Source organism: Erinaceus europaeus, chromosome 15 (assembly GCF_950295315.1).
Source record: "Erinaceus europaeus chromosome 15, mEriEur2.1, whole genome shotgun sequence".
Taxonomy (NCBI): Eukaryota; Metazoa; Chordata; class Mammalia; order Eulipotyphla; family Erinaceidae; genus Erinaceus; species Erinaceus europaeus.
Window position 1 is genome coordinate 5,030,838 of NC_080176.1, and position 21,419 is coordinate 5,052,256.

The window sequence follows — 21,419 nt, forward strand, 5'->3', positions numbered from 1 at the left end:
CTGCAGGAGCCGCGAGGCGCGCTCCGGTGCGCACGTCGGGCGGGGGCCGCCTCTCGCGGGTGAGGCGCGGACGGGCCGTGTCTGGCCTGGCCGTCCAGGGGAGCGTGAGAGGGGCGGTCGGGCCCGCGGCCTCGGCGCTAGCGAGTGACCCGCGGAGACTGGGGCCCGTTACCGCACCCCGAGACCCCGGCCCGCTGCTGGGCGCGCAGCACCCTGCGCTCGGGCGCCCCCCAGCGGCGAGGTGCGGAATGGAGCGCCCGCAGCTCGCCCGCCGGGGTCGCTGCCCCTCCCCGGGGCGGTGGTCCAGTGACGTCACTGCCCCTTTAAGACCCCCGTCTCTGCCGCCGCCCCGCACTCGGCGGGCTCCTTCGAATCGCTACGGACTCTTGAGCAGGTGAGCCTGCGCCTGACGTCGGGGGGGGAGCAGTATGTGTGCGTGGGGGGCTGAGCCGGTGCAGGGGGCGTGGCGGAGGGGTGCGTGGGGACGGCGCCCAGGATGGGGGTCACCCTGTGGGGGGGGAGAGACCGCCCGTCCGCCAGCTGGGTGACCCTTCCCCGGGGTTCAGAAGTGTTAGACGCCCCTCCCCCCTCCCGGACAAAGACGCCGAAACCCCGGCTCCCCTCCCCCATCGGCGCGGACTCGGGGCGGGGTGCTTCTCCCCCTCCCCTGCGGGCGCCACCAGCAAGATTCTCCCCGGCCGGGGCGCTGGAGATGCGCCCTCGGGCCCAGAAGGTTGCTGGCCTCCGAGGCCGGCTTGACCCGGCCCGGCCCCACCCGAGGCCCCAAGGGAGCACCTGAAGGTCCCGCCCGGCCCCTCCCCAGGCCGCCGCCGGGTCTGGACAGCCTGGGAGGCACGTTCAGCCAGTGGAGGCTGCTCAGGCCTGCGCGCTGGGTTTGGACCCGCATAAGTGGTGGTGAATCCCTCGGCCTGGCGACCCTCCGCAAGTGGGATGGGAGTAGACAGGTGACGGCCGGGCAGTCTGAGAAGTCTAACCCCGCTCCCCGCACAGACCCCACACTCGGGTCTTAGCTCCTTTCAGGGGCCCAGTGTCCTGAGAGGGTGGCACTTCGGGCAGGAGACCACTAGAAAGTGTCCCCCACCTTGTGGCGTGCTCTTCAGGGGCTGGGGGAGCACGCGGGGTGGACTCCTTCCAGGCAGAGGTGACCTTGGAGAATGGGGGGCTCTGAGTGGCTGGGCTTAGCCTCCACGTTACACCTCGGGTGTGCGTGCTGGCTCGGCTGTGGTGCTCCTGGCTTGGCTGAGGAAGGTCTCCAGTTTGAGCCCCCACACTGCAGCAAACTTGTGCTATGGCTGCTCCGCTTTTCATGACCAGATCCTTGTGTGTCCTGGGTCTAGACGGCGGTGTCCAGTGGTGGGAGGAGCCTGAAGCAGGTGGTAAAATGCACACCCACCTGGAAGTGGCGCCTTTGCCCCTTTGCTGCGCACAGTCCCCGTCCTAACTCGCCCATTTCTGTCCCCACAGCACCTCCTGAAGCTGCCTCAGCATGGCCTCCGCAGGTCTGCAGATCCTGGGGCTAGTCCTGACGCTGTTGGGCTGGGTGAATGCCCTGGTGTCCTGCGCCCTGCCCCTGTGGAAGGTGACCGCTTTCATCGGCAACAGCATCGTGGTGGCCCAGGTGGTGTGGGAGGGGCTGTGGATGTCCTGCGTGGTGCAGAGTACCGGCCAGATGCAGTGCAAGGTCTACGACTCTCTGCTGGCCCTACCCCAGGACCTGCAGGCCGCCCGTGCCCTCTGTGTGGTCGCCCTCCTGCTGGCCCTGATTGGCCTGCTGGTCTACCTGGCTGGCGCCAAGTGCACCACCTGCGTGGAGGACGAGGACTCCAAGGCCCGCCTGGTGCTCACCTCCGGCATTGTCTTTGTCATCTCCGGGATCCTGACCCTCATCCCTGTGTGCTGGACGGCTCACGCCATCATCCAAGACTTCTACAACCCCCTAGTGGCCGAGGCGCAGAAGCGCGAGCTGGGCGCCTCCCTGTACCTGGGCTGGGCGGCCTCGGGGCTCCTGCTGCTGGGTGGGGGGCTGCTCTGCTGCACCTGCCCCTCTCGCGGCCGTAGCTCCAATCACTACATGGCCCGCTACTCGGCATCTGCCCCCCGTGGCCCTCCTCAGGGACCCTCTGACTACCCCACCAAGAATTATGTCTGAGGGCTCCTGGACCTGGGGCCTCACCCCACCCCCGGGCTGTAGCCATAAAGTCCGTGATCTGATCTGTGAGCATTGGGGGCCTGTCGTTCCTTTTGTTTTATTTGGGGAGTGGGATTTTTTTTTATTGCAGAATATCGGAACCAAGGAGAAACACAGGCTTTGCTGCCAAAGAGGTAACACTCCGGTTTGCAGAGCCGGGGTCCAATGTGACATCCAGGTGCTTTGTAACAACAGGAGCCTCTGATGTCTGTCCCCAATATTTGCTACCTCTGCTGCTGGGGGCCAGGCCTCCCTGGGTCTGCAGGACCACTGCCTGCCAAACCAGCCTCTGCAGCCAGAGACCCCTGCCACCACCCTCCCCGAGTCTGAACCCAGCCCCTCACATCTTGCCCACACACTTCTGGCCTGCCCTGCACAAACTAGGTTTTCACTAAATAAAGTGTTTTTTCTTACTACTCTGGTGTCATTGCCCATGTGCAATGCCAGCTTGGTGGGGGAGGGGTGGAAATGATGGTGCCACCGCACACCTGCAGGGCCTGGGCACAAGCACAGACCAGGAGCCAACTTAAAACACACCTTTATGGGAAGTCGGTCAGTAGCGCAGTGGGTTAAGCGCACGTGGTACAAAGCGCAAGGACCTGCATAAGGAGCCCCCGGCTCCCCACCTGCAGGGGAGTCGCTTCACAGGCGGTACAGCAGGTCTGCAGGTGTCTACCTTTCCCCCCTCTGTCTTCCCCTCCTCTCCATTTTTCTCTGTCCTATCTAACGACAACAACAATAATAATAATAAAAACATGCCTTTATTTTCAACCAAGGGTTTGTGGGAGGGCAGGGCGAGGAGTACTTGCTGAGGCACAGCTTCTGGGGTGGGGGAGGTGGGAGAGGACTGACTTCTGGTTCTTCCAAGTCAAGCTTCAGCATGGGGGGCTCTGGAGTCACCCAGGACAGAGCCAACCCCCCCAGGCTCATTCCCACAGCCTCACACATAGTCCCTCTTGTCCAGTCCAGAGGCACCAGAGCGGGAGGGGATGGAGTAGCCCAGCCTGGGGCCGCGTGGGCGGTCAAGCTGGGGTGGGGGGCAGGTGCAGCAGAGCAGGCCCCCTCCCAGCATGAGCAGGCCAGCAGCCGCCCAGCCCAAGTACAAGGAGGCACCCAGCTCTCTCTTGAGGGCCTCAGCCACCAGGGGGTTGTAGAAGTCCTGGATGATGGCGTGAGCCGTCCAGCACACAGGGATGAGCACCAGCACGCCGGCCAGGAGCAGCATGGCACCGGCCGTGAGCACAATGCGGGCCTTGGCGCCCTCGTCCTCCACGCAGGTGGTGCACTGGGCTCCCGTGATGGCCACAAGCAGGCCGAGTAGGGCCAGCAGGAGGGCGACCACACAGAGGGCACGGGCGGCCTGCAGGTCCTGGGGTAGGGCCAGCAGAGAGTCGTAGACCTTGCACTGCATCTGGCCGGTACTCTGCACCACGCAGGACATCCACAGCCCCTCCCACACAACCTGGGCCACCACAATGCTGTTGCCGATGAAAGCGGTCACCTTCCATAAGGGCAGGGCGCAGGAGACCAGGGTGCCCAGCCAGCCCAGCACGGCCAGGGTCATGCCCAGGAGCTCCAGGCCTGTGGACGCCATCGGGAGGTCAGCTCCGGCCCGGTGGTCCTGCTGGACTTGGGTGCGTCGGTCGAGGCTGGTTGGGGGTCTGGGAGCCTAGCAGGCGGAAGTCAGCGTCCTCCGAGGGCACGGACCTTACATTGGTGCCTTCTCTGTGGTGTTGCTGCCAAGCAGGCCAGTGCCAGGAGGGCCAGTGGGGCCACCCGTGGCGCTTCCAGGGGCACAGTGGCTGCTACTCTGTCCTTCTGCCGCGTCAGCCCTGCTGCAGGGACCCTGGACCCTCGGTAGGCCAGGAGAGCCACTGCAGGTGGCAGTGGGTGTGCCCTCCGCTGCCACCTGGGGACTGTGTTCTCGTGGCTGCAGGCGGGGTTTTATGCCCAGGTGGCAGGGGAGGGACAGCAGGCTGGGACTTCCAGACAGACAGCAGGAGGCGGGCGGGGCTGGGGGGACCAGGGTATCGGGTCATTGAGGGGGGCATCCTGAGCAGAGCGATAAGAGGCAGGAAGGCCCACCCGTGTGGGAGCCAGGACAAAGCAATGGGGAGGGGCTGTGGGGGCCAGGGGTGGGGGTGGTCTAGGATCTAGGTGGGGGCAGGGGACCACCTTCCAGAGAGCCCACTCTCAGCACCACTGGTTTCGATCAGGGATGCAGAGGCACCCTGGCCCCCCAGTTTCGCACACCCCTGCCATCCCCCTGCTGCCCAGACTCTGGGAATCCGATCCTTTTCCAGACTCCCTGGGCTCCTGCGGGAGGCACCCCGCCCACTTGGTTCCCCCAGCAACAGGTGCCTGGCGCCAGCTCAGGTGGCGTCACCCTGGCAACGGCCTAGAAAGCCACCCCCTTCTCGGGGCTCAGGTGCACTCTTCCTGTCGATACCGGGCTGCCGAGAGCCACTCTGAAGGGCTATGAGGGGGCGGGTGGAGGGGCCTGCAGAGGGGGTTGAGATCATGACTCCGCCGGCAGGGAAGGGGGCGGGGGTCACTAGGAGAGTATGCCGTGGGGAGAATGAAGGTGAGATGCAGAGGCTGCTGCTGGGGGCAGCATAGGAGCCCCACAGTCCCATAGACCACTTGGGACAGACCACAAGAGGTCCAGGTTCTTGACCAAGGGAGGTTAATGAGAGGCCTCAAGGGATCCACAAAAGAGCCTCTTATGGGGGCCGGAGTCTGGAGCCCTCCTCTGGGCAGGAAGAACTGAAAGTTATTGTGTAGCGAGGACGTGGGGTAGGACTCTCATGGGGTCAACCTCCCACTTCCACACCCGCCAGGCCCAGACCCCAAAAGTGCTGGGGTAGGGGGCACACCCTTCAGTGGGGCACTTTTTAAATATATTAACTGATTCAGGAGAGAAAGAGAACCAGACATCACTCTGGAGTGTGCCCTGCGATTGATTGAACTAAGGACCTCATACTTGAGAGTCCAACACTTTATCCACTTCCTGGACTGAAAGGAGATATTTCGCTTTGTTTTGACCTGCTCTGCTCTGGCTTATTGTGGTGCAGGAGGTTGAACCCAGGACTTCAGAGCCTCAGGCCTGAAAGTCTTTTTGCATAACCATTATGCAGTCTCCTCGGCCCTCAGTGGGGCATTTTTTATGGGGCTTAACTTCCCGAGGTGATTGATTGCTCCCAGAATTAGCCTGGCACTTTGGGAGGAAAGGCTTGTGCCAACACCTTGCCAAAAAGAGCCCCCTGCGCATTCCACCCCAGTTCCAGCTGGCCTGCGACAGACTGGCTGCAGTGCTGGGGGACTTGGGGTGCTCCCCTGCAGTCACTGGGGGCCTCAAGGATGGGGAGAGGGCTCAGAATGGAAAGCAGTTGGAGCCCCAGCTGCCTCACCAGTCACCCCACAGACACGCGGCAGCCCCCTCACTGGCCCCTGGTCCCGACTGGGAGGCTGAGAAGGCAAACAGAGGCGGCAGTCAGGGGGGCTGCCCAGGCCTTCAGGGGCCAGGAATCCGGCCACACTGGTTTGGGCAGGTGGGGGCGGGTCTCGCTAGGTCTTTGCTCTTCTCCTGGGCCCAGGGGCACCATGGTTTTGAGCACAGCTCAGGCTTCCAAACCCCCACCATGGCTCTGGGACCTGGAGGCACACAGAGGGACCCCACCTGCCAGGGGCCCACCCTCTTCACCATCAGTGCACGGGCTGGAGGGGGAGCTTGATGGACACCCCCTAATTCCTCCAGGATGCCCCAGGCTTTATCTCCCCCGAAACCCTAGGGGAAACAGGCAGAGAACTGTGGGAGTTGAAGGGGATGGTCTGAAAGCTTTCCACAGGGTTGAGGGGTGCACAGGGTCCCCACATGGAGATTTGAGTGGTCTCCCCCCCCAGGCACTCTGGATTCAGTTGGATCTGGGAACTGAAGAGTTAAAGTTGGGGCCTCGGCAGGGAGACTGGGGGAAGGGACATCATTGACTTGGGGAAGCTGGGGACCCCTAAGGCGCCTTTACCATCTCAAAGGTGCTGGGGCGGTTTGCGGAACTGTTGGACCTCCCCATCCCACAGAGGAAGTGGTGGGGGAGGGCACCTCCCCTCAATGCAGCAGGAAGGTAACTGAGGCACTGGACTCACTGGCCCCTCTGGGACAACAGAGCAGCTCCGTGGACTGAAGGTGGGGCCAGGTGAACCCTAGCTTGCCCAGAGACAAGGGCCTAGGAACAGGCTGGGCATCTGTGGGTCCCAGTCTTAACCCGGAGGTGGGGGGAGGGTGCTGTGCTCCTCAGAAACAGGCTGGCAGTGCTGGGCTTCCAGCGCACCCCATTGTACCTCCCACTCCCAAGTGGGGATGTCCCCTCCCTGACCTCGCTGGGCAGCCTGGGAAGTCCCCTGGAGAGAGCACAGTCCCATCACCCACAGGGCCATGTGAGCCTTTGCTCACTGAGGCACAAGTAAGCCAGCCCAGGAATGGTGATTGATTAACTTTATTTATTTATTTTTATATGTATTTATTTTCCCTTTTGTTGCCCTTGATGTTTTTCATTGTTGTTGTAGTTATTGATGTTGTCGTTGTTAGATAGGACAGAGAGAAATGCGGAGAGGAGGGGAAGACAGAGGGGGAGAAAAAGACAAGACACCTGCAGACCTGCTTCACCGCCTGTGAAGCGACTCCCCTGCAGGTGGGGAGCCGGGATACTTACAACAGTCTTTGCGCTTTGTGCCACCTGCGCTTAACCCGCTACCGCCCGACTCCCAACTTTATTTTAAATCCCTATTTCTTTTTTTTTTTTTTGCCAGAGAACTGCTCAGCTCTGATTTATGGTGGTGCAAGGGATTGAACCTGCGACTATGAAGCCTCAGGTATGAGTCTCTGCATCACCATTATGCTATCTATCCCCACCCACAATTACCTTTATTACCAGCAGAGCCACTGGCCCTTCAGTGAAGGGAGCAGTTATGGGTCACACAGCCACAAGCAGGGAGGAGGAACAGTGCCCCTCTTCTTCTGCCCCGAGACTCCCAAGATTCCCAGTCCTGAGGGACATGCTTAAGGGAGAGCTGAAAGCAGGTGTGTCCCAGGAAGGTGGCTCAGAGCAGGGCAGCCCCAGCGGAGATGATGCTGAGGCTCAGGTACGGCAGGACACCACCTACCCCTCCAAGTCCTAGCCCCTGGAAGTTGTGTGTGTCGCCCTCTGATGGAAGGGCCCCACTCTCGATTCAGGTGGCGGCATCTGAGAGGCAGGCGGCCATGGCGGGTCCCAGGGAGCTGTCCGCAGGTCCTGGAGATGGTGGCTACCTGAGTTTTCAGCCTCCAGCTTTACAGTGACCTGTCACAGGGCTAGCTTGAGCTGGCTTCATGGAGGTCCCCCAAGGTCAAGCTGGCTTCCCAGTGAGCTGGAGGAGCTGTGGAGATAGGACTTCCCCAGTCACCTGAGCCTGGCCACCAGGACAAAGGAAACTGTATTCTGAGCAGGAGGCCCTGAGAGGCTGGGGTGAGGGAGGGGGCTGGCATCCTCTCATGACTCACCTGGTGCTCTCCTGTCGGGGATGACCTCACAGTCCTTGCATGTGACCCTCTGATGCTGGCACAGTCTCCACTGTCCATTGCCACCATCCTCCTGGACGTCCTGGCCAGGGACGCCTGGCTTGGTTTCGATGGAAAGTTTGACTTGGATGAAGGCAGGACCTAGCTTCCGACAGGTCCACAGCCAAGTCCTCCCTCTGTAAGGCCACAGTGAGACTTTCCGGTTTCTCCTCAAAGTATTTTCCAACTTTAGTTTTACTTGCTCAGATTGTAATCTATAAATGCCCCTTATGTCCTAGGGGATCAATTCCAGTCTCAGATCACGGGCAGTGTGGGGACATGGCAGAAGGCCCCCAAACTCACAAAGTGTGGCTGAGAGCTGGGAGATATCGTGGTGGTGGCCCTCCAATAGTGAGGGCCGGATCACCCCAGACTGCCCCCAGCAGCACTGGCAGCCAGAACTGAGTAGTTCTGACCCCTCTCATGGAAAACAGACAAAAATCCTGGGGCTGGGAAGACAGCATAATGGCTATGCAAAACAACTCTCAGGCCTGAGGTTCCAAGGTCCCAGATTCAATCCTCCATATGCCAGAGCTGAACAGTGCTCTGGTCTGTCTCATGGAAAATAGACAAAAATACCTCAGCGGGGCGGGGTTATGCATAATGGTTATGCAAAGAGGCTCTGGTGCCTGAGTTTCCAAGGGCACAGGTGAGTTTCCAGGGTCCCAGGTTCAATCCTCCACACCACCACACCATAAGCAGGAGCTGAGCAGTGCTGTGGTTTGGAAAAAAAAGAAAAAAAGCCCTTCGGGGAGGGAGGCCAGACGTCGGGCCTCGAGGTGGCCCCCCAGCGCAGCTCTTACTCGGCGGTGGGAACCTCAGTCCGCGTCCCGGGTTCGGGGCGCCGGCTGGACGGTCGGGTCAGCAGGGCGGCCACAGGAAGAAGTGGGGCGGCGGCGGGAAGGCGGGCGGCGGCCAGGGCTCGCGGGGCGCGGGCGGCAGCAGCACCCCAAAGGCGGAGGGCCGCGCGGGCAGCGGGGGCAGCGGGTGCGGGGGCGTCTCGTCCAGCAGCGGCGGCCTTCCGCGGGCGCCCACAGGCCCGGGCACGGCGTGAAGGGCGGCGGCGGGCAGCGGCGGCAGCGGCAGGTGCGCGGGGGGCGGCGCGGGCGCGGGCAGGCGCGGCAGCCCCTGCAGGGCGAGCGCGGCGGCGGGCGGCGGGGGCGCGCAGGCGGCGGGCGGCAGGTCGGGCAGCGCCAGGTACGCGCCGGGGCCCCAGGGCGCCAGGGGCTCGGGCCGCCGCGGGAGCGCGGGCAGCGGCGGCAGCTCGGCCAGGGCCAGCGTGCGGGGCGCGGGCGGCGGCGGGCTCGGGCCGGGCGGCAGGCCGGGCAGCGGCGGGTGCGGCAGTGCGGGCGGCGGGGTCCGCGGCAGCGACGCGCGGTCCCGGCCCCGCCGTGAGCGGACCCGGCCCAGCCGCGGGTGCGAACGCGAGCGGGGGAGCCGCGCCGCCAGCTTGGCCTTCGCCTTCGCCGCGGGTCCCGGCGGACGTCCGACCGGGAGCTGCGACCGGTCGCTCGGCGGGTCGCCCAGCCAATGCGGAGCCTGTGCGCGTCCCTCCGCGGACGGGACGGCGAATCAGAAGTGGCAGCGCTCCCTGGCTCAGCCAATCGTGGACATCCATGCTGCCTCAGACCACGCCCCCTCCGGGAGCCTGCGCTGGTCCTGACGTTTTGGCCCCGGCTCCGCACCTGCAGGGAAGTCGCTTCACAAGCGGTGGGTGAAGCAGGTCCGCAGGTGCTTTTCTCTCCCCCTCTCTGTCTTCTCCTCTCTCCATTTCTCTCTGTCCTATACAACAACAATAACTAAAACAACAAGGGCAACAAAAGGGAATAATAAATACTTAAAAATAAATAAATAGGGAGTCAGCGGTAGTGCAGCGGGTTAAGTGCAGATGACGCAAAGCGCAAGGACCGGCATAAGGATCCCGGTTCGAGCCCCAGGCTCCCCAACCTGCAGGGGAATCGCTTCACAGGCAGTGAAGCAGGTCTACAAGTGGCTATCTTTCTCTCCCCCTCTCTGTCTTCCCCTCCTCTCTCCATTTCTCTCTGTCCTAACAAAGACGATCAGTAACAACAATAATAACTACGATAATAAAACAACAAGGGCAACAAAAGGGAACAGATAAATATTTTTAAATAAATAAATAAATGGTGCAGGGCTGGCCATCTCTGAATCAGAGCTCAGGAAGGTAGCTCGGCTCCCAGTTGATAACCGTGTTGCAGTCATCCTTGGGAATAATTGGCTTCCGTGTTTCTGGGTGAGTTATATGTAACTGAGGTGAGGAGATAAAGGATCTGGTCACTCTGAAACTGATATTGGGTTACTTCACTGACTTTTTTTTAAATTTCTTTATTGGGGAATTAATGTTTTACATTCAACAGTAAATACAATAGTTTGTACATGCATAACATTCCCCAGTTTCCCATATAACAATACAACCCCCACTAGGTCCTCTGTCATCCTTCTTGGATCTGTATTTCCCACCCACCCACCCCAGAGTCTTTTACTTTGGTGCAATAACTGACTTTTTTAAAAAAATATTTTATTTATTTATCAATGAGAGGGATAGGAAGAGAGAAAGAACCAGACATCAGTCTGGTACATGTGCTGCCGGGGATTGAACTCAGGACCTCATGCTTGAGAGTCCAATGCTTTATCCACTGCGCCACCTCCCGGACCACTTTTTTTTTTCTTTATTGGAGGATTAATGGCTTTTTTTTTTTTTTTTTTTTTTGCCTCCATGGTTATTGCTGGGGCTCGGTTCCTGCACCATGAATCCACTGCTCCTGGAGGTTTTTTTTTTTTCCCTTTTGTTGCCCTAGTTGTTTTATCATTGTTGTAGTTATTATTGTTGTTTTTATTGCTGTCATTCTTGGATAGGACAGAGAGAAATGGAGAGAGGAGGGGAAGACAGAGGGGGGAGAGAAAGATAGACACCTGCAGACCTGCTTCACCGCCTGTGAAGCAACTCCCCTGCAGGTGGGGAGCAGGGGGCTCAAACTGGGATCCTTATGCTGGTCCTTGCGCTTCCTGCCACATGCGCTTAACCCGCTGCGCTTCTGCCTGAACTCCCAGATCTCTAGTCTTACTGAGCACTGGTCAAAGAATAAATTACAAGGTGTTACACAGGTTACACAGGCATCTGGGAAGGCCTAAAGAAATGAGAGATTGTGGTCCAGGAGGTGGCGCAGTGACAAGGCTTTGGACTTTCAAACATGAGGTCCTGAGTTTGATCCCCTGCAACACATGTGCCAGAGTGGTTTGTGGTTCTTTCTCCTCCTGTCTTTTTTTTTTTCTAAATGTTTTATTTATTTAATGAAGATAGAAGGAGAGAGAGAAAGCACCAGACATCGGGGCCAGGTGGTGGCACACCTGGTTGAGCGCACGTTACAGTGCGCAAGGACCCAGGTTCTAGCCCCTGGCCCCCACCTGCAGGGGGAAAGCTTTGCAAGTGGTAAAGCAGTGCTGCAGGTGTCTCTCTGTCTCTCTCCTTCTCTATCACCCCCTTCCCTCTCAATTTCTGACTTTCTCTCTCCAGCAAATAAATAAAGATTAAAAAAAAGAAAGAACCAGACATCACCCCGGTACATGTGCTGCCAGGGATTGAACTCAGGACCTCATGCTTGAGAATCCAATACTTCATTCACTGCGCCACCTCCCAGATCACTCTCCTCCAGTCTTTCTCATAAATAAATAAAGTTTTTTTTTTTAATGAGAGCTTAAGGTCACTAACTGTAATAGAAAATACATATACATATATATATGGTTTGTTTTTATCAGAGCACTGATCAACTTTAGTTTCTGGTGGTGCTGGGGATTGAACCTGGGGTATATGGTGTCCTAGGCATGAAAGTCTTTTTTGCAACATTATGCTATCTCTCCAACCCTGATTATAGATTTAAACATGAACAATCCAATCCACCAGTTCTCTAATTTGGACTCAACTCCCCCACACCACAGACAGTGACCAGGTTTCCTCGAGGACAGTCCTGAGTCCACTCTGGCCCGAGGGTCTCTGCAAGCCCAGCTGGCACTTGCTGGAGTAATGAACAGCTGCAGACACAGGAGCCAGAGGGACACAGGTCTTTATTAAGAGACTGCCTGCAGGTGACCATCCAGAGGGCTGTCTTGGCCTCAGAGACACAGTCTGGGTGCCTGGTGCAGCGGCCTGAAGGGAGCAGACAGGGAGCAGGGCATCAGGGCCTGTGCTCACCCCTTCTTCACCCTAGACCCCAGGGGTGGTCAGCCTGAGAGGTTCCCTCAACAGGCTGGGGGTGTGCCCTCACCTCAGTAGCCATATCCTAGAGGGTGGCTGCGGCTTCTCTTCGCCTTGAGGTTCCCTGCGCACAGGCAGGAGGGTTAGGAGACTCCTCCCACCCGTGTCTCCCCAGTCCTTGGGGGCCCCCACTCACCAAAGGATCCAGGACCCAGCTCTGCCTTCAGCTGCCCATAGGGCCCTGGGGGAGGGAAGGACATGGGGCACTGAGTCCAGGTGGCTGTCACCTCCAACTGAAGCAGCAACCAGGCTCAAGGCTGGTCACCTCTCCTCCCTCCAGCCCACCCCATCCATCTCTCCTTTCTCCCACCAGCACCCATATTTGCACCTCAGCAGGCCCTAATCTCCTGTCCCCCCAGATCTGTTACCTGGCTGAACCCCAGCCCACTCAGGCTTTGCAGCAGCCCCCCCAAAGCTGCAGGGAGGGCCAGGGGAGTAGCTCACGAAGGCAGCTTGAGCTGTGAGGAGAAGCTGCCCTGAGCACACCACCTGCACCCAGGGTCCCTCAGTCTGGGGCCTTGGACCCCCACCCACTCCACCGGGCCTCCCATTCGCTGGCTAGGGCTCCCTGAGTTCACTACCTACCATTTCCTTCTGGGGCAGCACCTGCCACTTTGGGGTACCCCACGGCTTCTCCATATGCTGTAAGAGACCAGAGTCACCCTGCCCAGCCCGACGTCCGTCCCTCCCTCCTCTGCTCACTGTCTCCTGGCCCCACTCACCAATCCTAAAGCCGTTGGTCCTGGGGAGCCCTGATGAAGACAAAGGTCAGGATAGGGCAGGGGCTTCTTAGGGCCCACCTCCTACCCCTAGTTACCTGGCTGTGGCTGGGCCTCCAGGAAGGGCCCTGCTCCCAGACCCGCTGAGCCATAGCCTAAGCCTGCAGTAGAGATTGGGAGTGGGGTGCAGGGATGGGGGGCTCTCAGTACACCCTGTGTGGGTGGGTGGGCATGTCCCACCATTGGGTGACCACCCCTCCCCATGAGGCAACTGTTTCCCCCACTGACAGAATGGGTAAAGGAGAAAGGGACAGCCAGGTGACAGAGGATCTTCCCTGAAGGGGGGGGGCGCTACGACTCACCCACTTTCTGGGGCTTGAGGCCACCACCACCAAAGCCTAGGGGAGAGGAAAGCAGGGTGAGAGACTTGGGGGTGTGGCCCCTCCTCCCGCTAGGGAGGAGCTGGGAGCCTGTAAAGAATGAGCCCGGGGGGCCAGGTGGTGATGCGCCTGGTTGAGCGCACGTGTTACAGTGCACAAGGGCCCAGGTTCAAGCCCCTGGTCCCCACATGCAGGGGGAAAGCTTCACGAGTGGTGAAGCAGGGCTGCAGATGTCTCTGTCTCTCTCCCTCTTTATCTTCCCCTCCCCTCTCGACTTCTGACAGTCTCTAGCCAACAAATAAAGATAATTTTTATGACGCAAAGTATAAGGACCAATGTAAGGATCCCACTTCAAGCCCCCGGCTCCCCACCTGCAGGGGACTCGTTTCACAAGCGGTGAAGCAGGTCTGTCTTTCTCTCCCCCTCTCTGTCTTCCCCTCCTCTCTCCATTTCTCTCTGTCCTATCTAACAACGATGACATCAATTACAACAATAAAAAACAATGGCAACAAAAGGGATAATTAATTAATTTAAAAAAGATAAAAGAATGAGCCGATCAGGGGGACCTCAGACCTCCCCTGCCTGGGAGGCCAGGCCTGGGACAAGGTGCGGGGTTGGGGGGCACTGACCTGGGAAGCCGTGGCTCTGCACTGCGGATGGGGGCTGGGACTCGGGGAGCGCCGGCGTGGGGGGCCGGGGGAGGTGCTGGACACGGGCTCCCCTGCTGCAGGGACCTGCCGGGGCGGAGGGCATGAGGCCAGCCGCGGACCCCGCTGCCTCACCTGGCTGGGCGCCCAGCCGGGTGCCACCGCCGAAGCCTGGAGAGGAAAAGCAGAGGTGAGGGCGAGGAAACGCGGCCCGAGGTTCTGGAAGGCGGGCGTGAAAGGCCGCTCTCACCCGGCTTCTGGGGCTTCACACCGGCTCCCGGCCCTGCGGGGAGACACCGAGACCCCTGAGTCCCCGCTCACCCTGCGCTCTCTCACCCCCCCCGCGCCCCCTAGCGGCCCACGAGGCCCAGGCAGGTGCCCTGGGACGGAGAGCGGGAGGCGGGACCAGACAGCTGAGCTCCCCCAGGCCACCCCCCACCCCGCGCAAGCACTGGGGCGACCCCGCCCCGTCACCTGGCAGAGCCCCGAGGCCGGGGAAAGCTCCAGCGCCCAGCCCATTCCTGTAAACTGGGGGGAGCGATAGTTTATGAGGAGACAGTGAGGCGGTCCCCGCAGCTGCAGGGGCTCAATCCACAGATGAAGAGCTGCCCCCCATTCTTACGGTCAACCCGAGTTGGCCGCCTGTCCCCCCGGCTCTCATCGTCTGTAGGTTCAGCTCGGCCGCAGCCCCTACCAGGCTGGAGAGGTGACCCCATACCCCTCCAGCTTGGGCTTCCATGGGCTCCCTTCCTCGGGGGTGGGGGCTGTGACTCTCCAGCACGGGCTGCACCCCAGCCCCACCCCCAGGACTGAGCGTTTTCTTTAGGAAGCCTCGTTAACATAACAAGCCTCCCTATCTCTCCAATCGCCTAGAACATTCCTGAGGGGGGGCTCTTTCTGGAGAGGGAACCAGTGTGTTTCTCTGCACGGATAGCATGTGGGTAGGGGACCTGGCTTCTGGGGCCATGTAGCCTGTTGGAGAAATGGGAGAAGCCGGTGAGGGGCCCCTCGCCCATCCCAGGACCCCCCCATCTCCGTCTACAGCTCAGGACCACCATGGTGGGGGCTTGGGGAGGAGGCCTCAGATCTGGGTGGGGGGCAGGGAGCTGGCCACCTTTTCTCCTAGTGTAAGAGCCAGAAGTCCTGCCCCCCCCCCCCACACACACACACTGCTATCCTGTAAGGTGCCACCCTCTCCAAATCCGGAGACCCCCAGAGAACTTCAGCACCGGGTGGGGTGAAGACCTCCCTCCCTCCACAATGCCAGTACCTGCTCCGTAGCCATTCTGGGCTGGGGCGCCTGTGGGGGCACCCCAGTTGAGGCAGGGGGTGAAGCACCCCCTTGCAGAGCAGACCAGACCTTCCTCGCCTCCTCACCCACTGTCTCCCTAGAAAGGAGGTTCCCACCTCAGCGCCCCCCCCCCAGTCCTACCTGGCTGGGGTCCCAGTCTTCCCAAATCCTCAAAGCACAGATGAGGTGGGGGATAGGGGTCGGGGGCAGACAGAGGGGAGCTCACCTGATTTCTGGGGTTTCAGACCCCCTCCAAAACCTGGGGAAGGGACAGGGCAGGTGAGGGTCCCAGGCCCCACCTCTGGGACCCTCCAGACCCCTGGGCCTCCCCCACACACCTGGCCCACAAGGGGGTGACAGGCTGAGCCAGAGGGGAAACCCCTTTCCTTGCTTCCCCTTCCACCTGGGGTGTGGGGTGCAGAGGATACACCAGGACAGGGACCACCTGGCTTTCTGGGCTTCATGCCCCAGCCTGGAAAGACCAAGGAAGCAGGTGCAGGACTCAGTCCCCTAGACCCTCCTGCCTCTGCCTACCTGCCCCATAGCCGTTTGGCATGGCCAGACCTGTGGGAAGAGGAAGGAAGTTGTTGGAGTCTGGCTGAGGTAGGGGAGAGGGTCGACACCCCCCCCCTTAGACCAAGCCAGAACCCTGGGCTCCTGGAGTCTTGTCTACAGCTCCCCTCAACCATCCATCAGTGTCCCCTCTGAGACCTGGCAGGAGAGGCCACAGGGACCCTCGTCCAAGGCCTCCAAGTCTCACCTGGCTGGGCTTGCAGTCCCTGTGCAATTCCGAATCCTGAGGGCAGGGTGGGGTGGTGATATGTGCATGAAGTGGGTTGGGGCTGCAAACTTTGGGGGAGATAGCGACAGACAGGAGAAGGCTCACCTGGCTTCTGGGGTTTCATGCCCCCTCCAAAACCTGGAGTAAAATGGGGGTCAGGTGAAGGAGAGACACAGGATCTCCCATCTCAGTCACTCCAGGACCCCAGAGTCAGCTCCCCCACCCCCCCACCCCCCATACCTGGAAGCCTATGAGGAGGCAGGTAAGTGGGCTGATGGGTAGTTCCCCTTCAGGGTCAGGACAAAGCCCAGTGTCCTGGAGGCTCCCCCTAACTGCTCAGCCTTCTCTCTGAGGCCTAGGCTGGAGGGGACACCCAGAGGGGACCCCACTCCAAAGCCACCCACCCCCAAGTCTCACCTGGCTGGGCCCCCAGCCTGTTTCCATTCCTGAATCCTGGGGGGCAGATCAGATTTAGGGGAGTGTGAGTGTGGGGAGGGAGGATGGGTTTGAGGAGCGGAGGCAGGCTTAGCTGAGCTCACCTGGCTTCTGGGGCTTCATGCCCCCTCCCAAACCTAGGGAAGCAGGGGTCAGGGGAGGTATCGCCCTCCCATGTCCCTAATGTAGGGGGAGAGAAGGGACCATCTGGGGCCCCACTTCAACCCCCCTGGGGCATTGGGTCCCACTGGTGGGTGTCACTAACACTACCCATGCTGGACAGACAGGAGGTGGACTCCAGTGCCCCTGCCCCCCAGCATCAGCCCTGCGACCCAGCCTTGGAGCTTACCAACTTTGTGCCCCCACTATCCTCTCCTGGGTGCCCCCTAGGGCACTCCCAGCCCCACACCACCCCTTGTCCCCACCTACCAGGAGGCCCCTGTGGTAACAGTTCCTGGGGGAAAGGGCACTGCTCACCTGGCTTCTGTGGTTTCAGGCCTTCCAGACCTGAGGAGATGAGGAGACTGTCTCCCTGTCCATCCATCCTTCTGTGCCTGAATCCCCTGCCCCCATCAGTGTCCCAACCCACACAAGCCTCACCCCCCCAGCCCCCACCAAAGGCTTCTAGACTCCAGGCCTCACCTGGCTGGGCTCCCTGCCCATTCCTGAGTCCTGGGGAGACACCTGGCTTCTGGGGTTTCCCACCTCCTCCAAAGCCTGGGGCAGGGTGGATGAGCAGGTGAGGCCCCCTGGAGCCCTTCACCTTGCCCCGAGCTCCCACTTCTTTGCCGCCCCCCGCCCCTCCAAGTTATAAGGAACTGCCAACACAGGGGGGTGGGCACCTTAACCTCTCCCCAGCCTGCCTAGCAGGTAGGGCAGGGACACTGAGGCAGCCCCTCACAGCCGTCTGTGCCCCTCACACTGCCACCCCCATGGTTCTGGCTGGCTCCTGGGCCCAGTAGGACTGAAGCCAAAGTCAGTCAATGGCCAGGCCTGGCTCCTACAGCCCACAGCCTGTCTGCTGGAAGCCCGGGACTCCTCCCCATTTCTTTTTGTTTGTTTGTTTGTTGTAATGAAAGAGAGTAGATACAGAGGGAAAGATACAGAGAGACAGAGACACCAGAACACTGCTCAGTTCTGGCTTATGGTGAGGCTGGGGATTGAACCTGGGACCTCAGCGCCTCAAGCTTGAAAGGCTTTTGCATAGCCATTATGCTGTCTCCCCAGCCCTACTCCCCATTTCTTACCTGGCTGGGCCCCCAATCCATTGCCAAGGCTTGGTCCTGGAGGGAAGGGGGGCTGGGTCTTAGAGGGCAGACAGAGATGGCTGCGGAGGGTGGGGGCGGGGGACTGCCTCCCCAAGCCTGGGGTGACTGCTCAGCCCCCTTGAGGACCCTATCCCTCCCCACCATGCTTCCCTCCCTACTTCCTAGAGCACCCCCATCCCCTCTCACCTGGTGGGACTCCCACTCTTGGGAAGAGCCCAGCTCCCATCCCATTGCCAAATCCTGGGGAGACCAAGGGAAGGGGACTCAGGGGTGGGCAGGGGCAGGGGGTAGAAACAGGACAGAGAGCAGCACTTACCTGGCTTCTGAGGTTTCAGGCTCCCTCCAATTCCTAAGAAAGAAAGTCCAGACTCAAGAGAGCCCGCAGCTCCCCTGAACCCCCAAAGCCCAGACCCCAGTCTACACCTGGCCCCTGGCTGTTGGGAGCCACAGACCCTGTGGCTACATGGGAGGCAGAACTGAGCCAGTGTGGCCTGGCGGGGTGGGGGATGTGTGTCTGGGATTCCAGCCGTTCCCAGGGAGCATGCCAGCAAGAACATGGAGACACGGAGGTGGGGCCCCATCACCCCAGCATGGGACTTAGTCACTGGTGACAGAGTAGGCCCTGGAGCGTGTCCCTGTGAGAGATGGGGACAGAAAGACACCTGGACCAGGAGAGATGGAGGCAGAGAGATACCAGGGGATTGATACAGGAGGCAGAGACACCTAGGGGGCACTTTCCCCTCCCCTGGCTCCTGAGGTCTCATCCTGGGCCTGGGGAGAGAGGGTTGAGGTGCCCCAGCTCCACAGACACTGGGGGTGGCCTGGCCCCTCACCTGGAAGCACTCCAGCCCCTGGGAAGGCCCCGACTCCTTGACCATTTCTGCTTTCAGGTCCTGGGGACACATATGGAGTCAGTTAGGCATGGGGACACAGGAGGAGGGTGGGAGCTCAAGTGGGGGGGTTCTCACCTGCTTTGGGAGGGCTCATGCCACCTTCCAAGCCTGGGGGAGACAAAGGCTAAGTGCCCATCCCCTCTCCCCCCATCCCCCACCCCGTGGGCTCCCTGATGATACTGATTCTGCCCCCGCTGGTGCTCTCACCTGGCTGGGTGCCCAGCCCTGGGAAGACCCCAGCTCCTGGCCCATTCCCATATCCTGGGGAGACAAAAGGAAGAGTGAGGGGCAGGGCTTCAAAGAGAGCCAGCCAGATGGGCAGAGTGTGGGGGGCTTACTTGGCTGCTGGGGCTTCACACCCCCTCCAAAGCCTGGGGGGAGGTGGGGCTCTGAGCAGTGCAGAGACCCCATCTCCTTGGCCTGCCAAGTCCTGTTCCCCAGGGCCACTCACGGGGGAGACCCCTTCTCCAAGGAGAGTCACCAGCAGTCCCAGGTGGTAAAGTCTCCAGTACTTACCCCCCACCCACCCCCAGTCCATGTCCCCCACCACCTCCCAAGATGGCCCTGGCTGACAGCCTACCCACAGCCCCCCTCCCCCTTGGGAGATAGGTCAGGAGAGCAGGCAGGAGTGAGAAGAGGGGGTGCTCACCTGGCTTCTGGGGCTTGGTGCCCCCTCCAATGCCTGAGGAGGAAGTGGGGATCCAGTGAAAGTCTGAGGAGACCCCCTTTTAGACACACCCTTGGATCTGATCCTGCCTACCCACTCTGCCTGTGCCGAAGCCATTCTGAGCTGGAGGGCCTGTGGGGAGGAGGGGTGTGTGGGGAGGTTTGGGGGCTCAGGCAGACTGGGGGCACCTGGCTCAGAGTGTGGGGGACCTGGGCAGTGGGTGAGAGTCCCAGGGTTCTACTCTGTCCTTTCTCCCTAGCCCCTCCCAGAGGCCCCAGGTCTGAGACACAGGGTGTGCAGGAGAGCATGTCCTTGATCACTTTTTAGGGGAAACCTGCGGGGGAGGGGGGCAAGGTGGTCGTCTGTGTCCCCACAGGTGTCTGAGGTGGCTGCCTTTCCAGCCCCAACCCCACTGCCCCCCTTACCTGCTCCCAGGCCCCAGGGGGGAGCATAGCCTGTGGAGGGGAGGAGAAGTTGAGCCTAGTGCTGTGGGGTTAGGGGCCACGCTGGCATGTGGGGTGACACAGGAGGGAGCCAAGGCTGGATTTTGATGCTGTCACCCTCCAAGTGAGCGAGTTTGCTGCCATCAGCCATCTTCTGGCCCAAGTTCCCAAGTTCCCAAGCCCTGGGGCTCTCCCAGTCTCAGCTCTGTTCCAACAACTGAGCTGCCACAGACCCCTGGGGGACATGGAAGCAGCCTGGCAGGAGCAGTGCAGGCTCAGGGTGGGGACCCCAAGACAGAGAGAAGGAGGTTCCAGATGCCCTCACCTCCCTGCAGGCTGTGAGATAACAGGCAGAGCAGCAGAAGGCCCAGTGCAGAAGCTTGGATGCCCATGGTGTCTGAAGAGTAGGGGACAGGGTGCCCCTCAGCCTTTAAATGCCCTGCCATGGGCCTCCCTCAGGCCTCCAGCTGCGAGGAGGGGCCAGCCCCCACCTAGTCCTCTGCCCCTCATCCATCAGGGGTGCTGACAGCTGGGACAGGCCCCTCCACCCTGGCGCCAGGCCTCAGGCACACACTCCCCTCAGCTGGCAGCCAAGACAGGCAGGTGCCCCCAGGCACAGCCGCACACAGCTGGGGAGGGGGCGCGGGGCCAGGGCCTGGGGCCAGGCTACAGAGTCAGCCCTGCTTAGTGTGTGTGTGTGTGTGTGTGTGTGTGTGTGTGTGTGTGTGTTGGGTGGTGACTGTCCAACTGCTGCCTGCAGAAAGCCCTCCCAGTTTAGCTGTGATTTGGGGGACTGACTCTGGGGTTGCTGCAGTGGGTGCTGCTTCTTGGGGTGCAGGCTCACAAATTCTGGGAGGAGCGGGGGGTGAGGAGTTGGTGGGGGGCAGAAATGGGGAGCCAGCACCAGCACTGCCCCCCCCCCGTCTGGGGCCTCCCCAGCTGGCAGGATAGCAGTGACTTAATCCCTGGACACAGTTCCAGAGCCCCATGTCCCTCCTGTCCCCCTGCTCAGAGCCCCACACCCCTGTACCCCCTGCATAGCCAGCGTTCCTGGCACCTCTGGGTGTGGCTCCAGTCCAGCAGAGAGGCTCCAGGCAGGAGTGGGCACCCTGAGGACCAAGATCACCCCAGCACACAGTAAGTAGAGCTTTCACCGAGCCCCCCACTCAGGGTCTTCTCCCCGCACGGACCAAGATCACCCAGCACACAGTAGAGCTTTCACCGAGCCCCCCACTCAGGGTCTTCTCCCCGCACGGACCTCTTTTTGCTCACCCTGCCTGCCCTTCGTGGGACACCTGCGGGCCTTGCACACAGCACCCCCACAGCTCCTTCCCTTCTAGCACATCCCCTCAGTGAGGACCCGAATCCTGTATGGGAGGGGCTGCCCCCAGGGCTGGTGGTCTGGGGGGCGGCTTCTGACCTTCATTCCACAGCTGGGGAAATATACAGCGAGGTGAAGAGTTTGGACTGGGTCAGAAAACTCCTAAGCAGGGGGCAGGGGGGAGGTTGGCATGGAGCCCTGAGCCTAGGGTCCGCCACTCTGTGTCTGCTATCCTCCACTCATCTGACTCCCCAGACACTGCGTCACTCTGCCTATCACACACTGCATGAGGTGGAGGCCACGTGGCCTGAGGGAGAGGAGGGCCCTGTGGGGTGCAGGGAAGGCCCTAGACCTGGAGGACACACAGGCAGGAGGTCCAGGCCGGGTGCCTGCATGGCCACTGCCAGGGTGGAAGCCAGTGTCCCCACCACTGCCAGGCTGTCTGGGAGCTGGCACAGGTCAGTGGGAAGTGCCAGCCAACCTGGGGCCATGGCCAGCT

General features: G+C 60.8%; 3 protein-coding genes across 4 annotated transcripts; 1 reads left to right on the forward strand and 2 right to left on the reverse strand.

Annotated features, from left to right (window-relative positions):
• The first annotated feature begins 8 nt into the window (after positions 1–8).
• CLDN6 (claudin 6) lies at positions 9–2,239 on the forward strand. Of its 2 annotated transcripts, none has more exons than XM_060172517.1 (2): positions 9–394; positions 1,486–2,239. In XM_060172517.1, exon 2 carries the CDS (start codon positions 1,508–1,510, stop codon positions 2,168–2,170), a length of 663 nt encoding a protein of 220 aa, XP_060028500.1. In that variant the 5' UTR covers positions 9–394; positions 1,486–1,507; the 3' UTR covers positions 2,171–2,239. The 2 variants fall into 2 exon arrangements, with proteins under 2 accessions (XP_060028500.1, XP_060028501.1); XM_060172518.1 differs by lacking the exon at positions 9–394 and adding an exon at positions 824–965.
• Positions 2,240–2,976: 737 nt separating this feature from the next.
• Positions 2,977–4,400, reverse strand: CLDN9 (claudin 9). The gene has a single exon (XM_007538099.2). It carries the CDS (start codon positions 3,801–3,803, stop codon positions 3,150–3,152), a length of 654 nt encoding a protein of 217 aa, XP_007538161.1. The 5' UTR covers positions 3,804–4,400; the 3' UTR covers positions 2,977–3,149.
• A 7,468-nt stretch (positions 4,401–11,868) lies between these two features.
• GREP1 (glycine rich extracellular protein 1) lies at positions 11,869–18,595 on the reverse strand. Its single transcript, XM_060172275.1, has 20 exons — positions 18,565–18,595; positions 18,430–18,489; positions 17,913–17,945; positions 17,783–17,836; positions 17,576–17,611; positions 16,971–17,045; positions 16,433–16,465; positions 15,999–16,031; positions 15,873–15,908; positions 15,647–15,676; positions 15,339–15,371; positions 15,092–15,121; positions 13,804–13,992; positions 13,157–13,192; positions 12,893–12,955; positions 12,798–12,827; positions 12,661–12,717; positions 12,212–12,256; positions 12,086–12,128; positions 11,869–11,967 (listed from the first exon to the last, which is right to left on the reverse strand). The coding sequence occupies exons 1-20, from the start codon at positions 18,581–18,583 to the stop codon at positions 11,934–11,936; spliced, it is 969 nt and encodes a 322-aa protein (XP_060028258.1). The 5' UTR covers positions 18,584–18,595; the 3' UTR covers positions 11,869–11,933.
• Between the last annotated feature and the right edge of the window lie 2,824 nt (positions 18,596–21,419).

Excerpts from the sequence above, each read along its gene's own strand:
- CLDN6 (XM_060172517.1), top strand. The coding sequence starts at position 1,508 with ATGGCCTCCGCAGGTCTGCAGATCCTGGGGCTAGTCCTGACGCTGTTG.
- CLDN9 (XM_007538099.2), bottom strand. The coding sequence starts at position 3,803 with ATGGCGTCCACAGGCCTGGAGCTCCTGGGCATGACCCTGGCCGTGCTG.
- GREP1 (XM_060172275.1), bottom strand. Across the intron at positions 12,956-13,156 it reads CCTCAAGCCCCAGAAAGTGG|GCTTAGGCTATGGCTCAGCG; the intron begins GTGAGTCGTAGC and ends TCTCTACTGCAG. Across the intron at positions 12,129-12,211 it reads GCTGGGTCCTGGATCCTTTG|GCGAAGAGAAGCCGCAGCCA; the intron begins GTGAGTGGGGGC and ends GGGAACCTCAAG.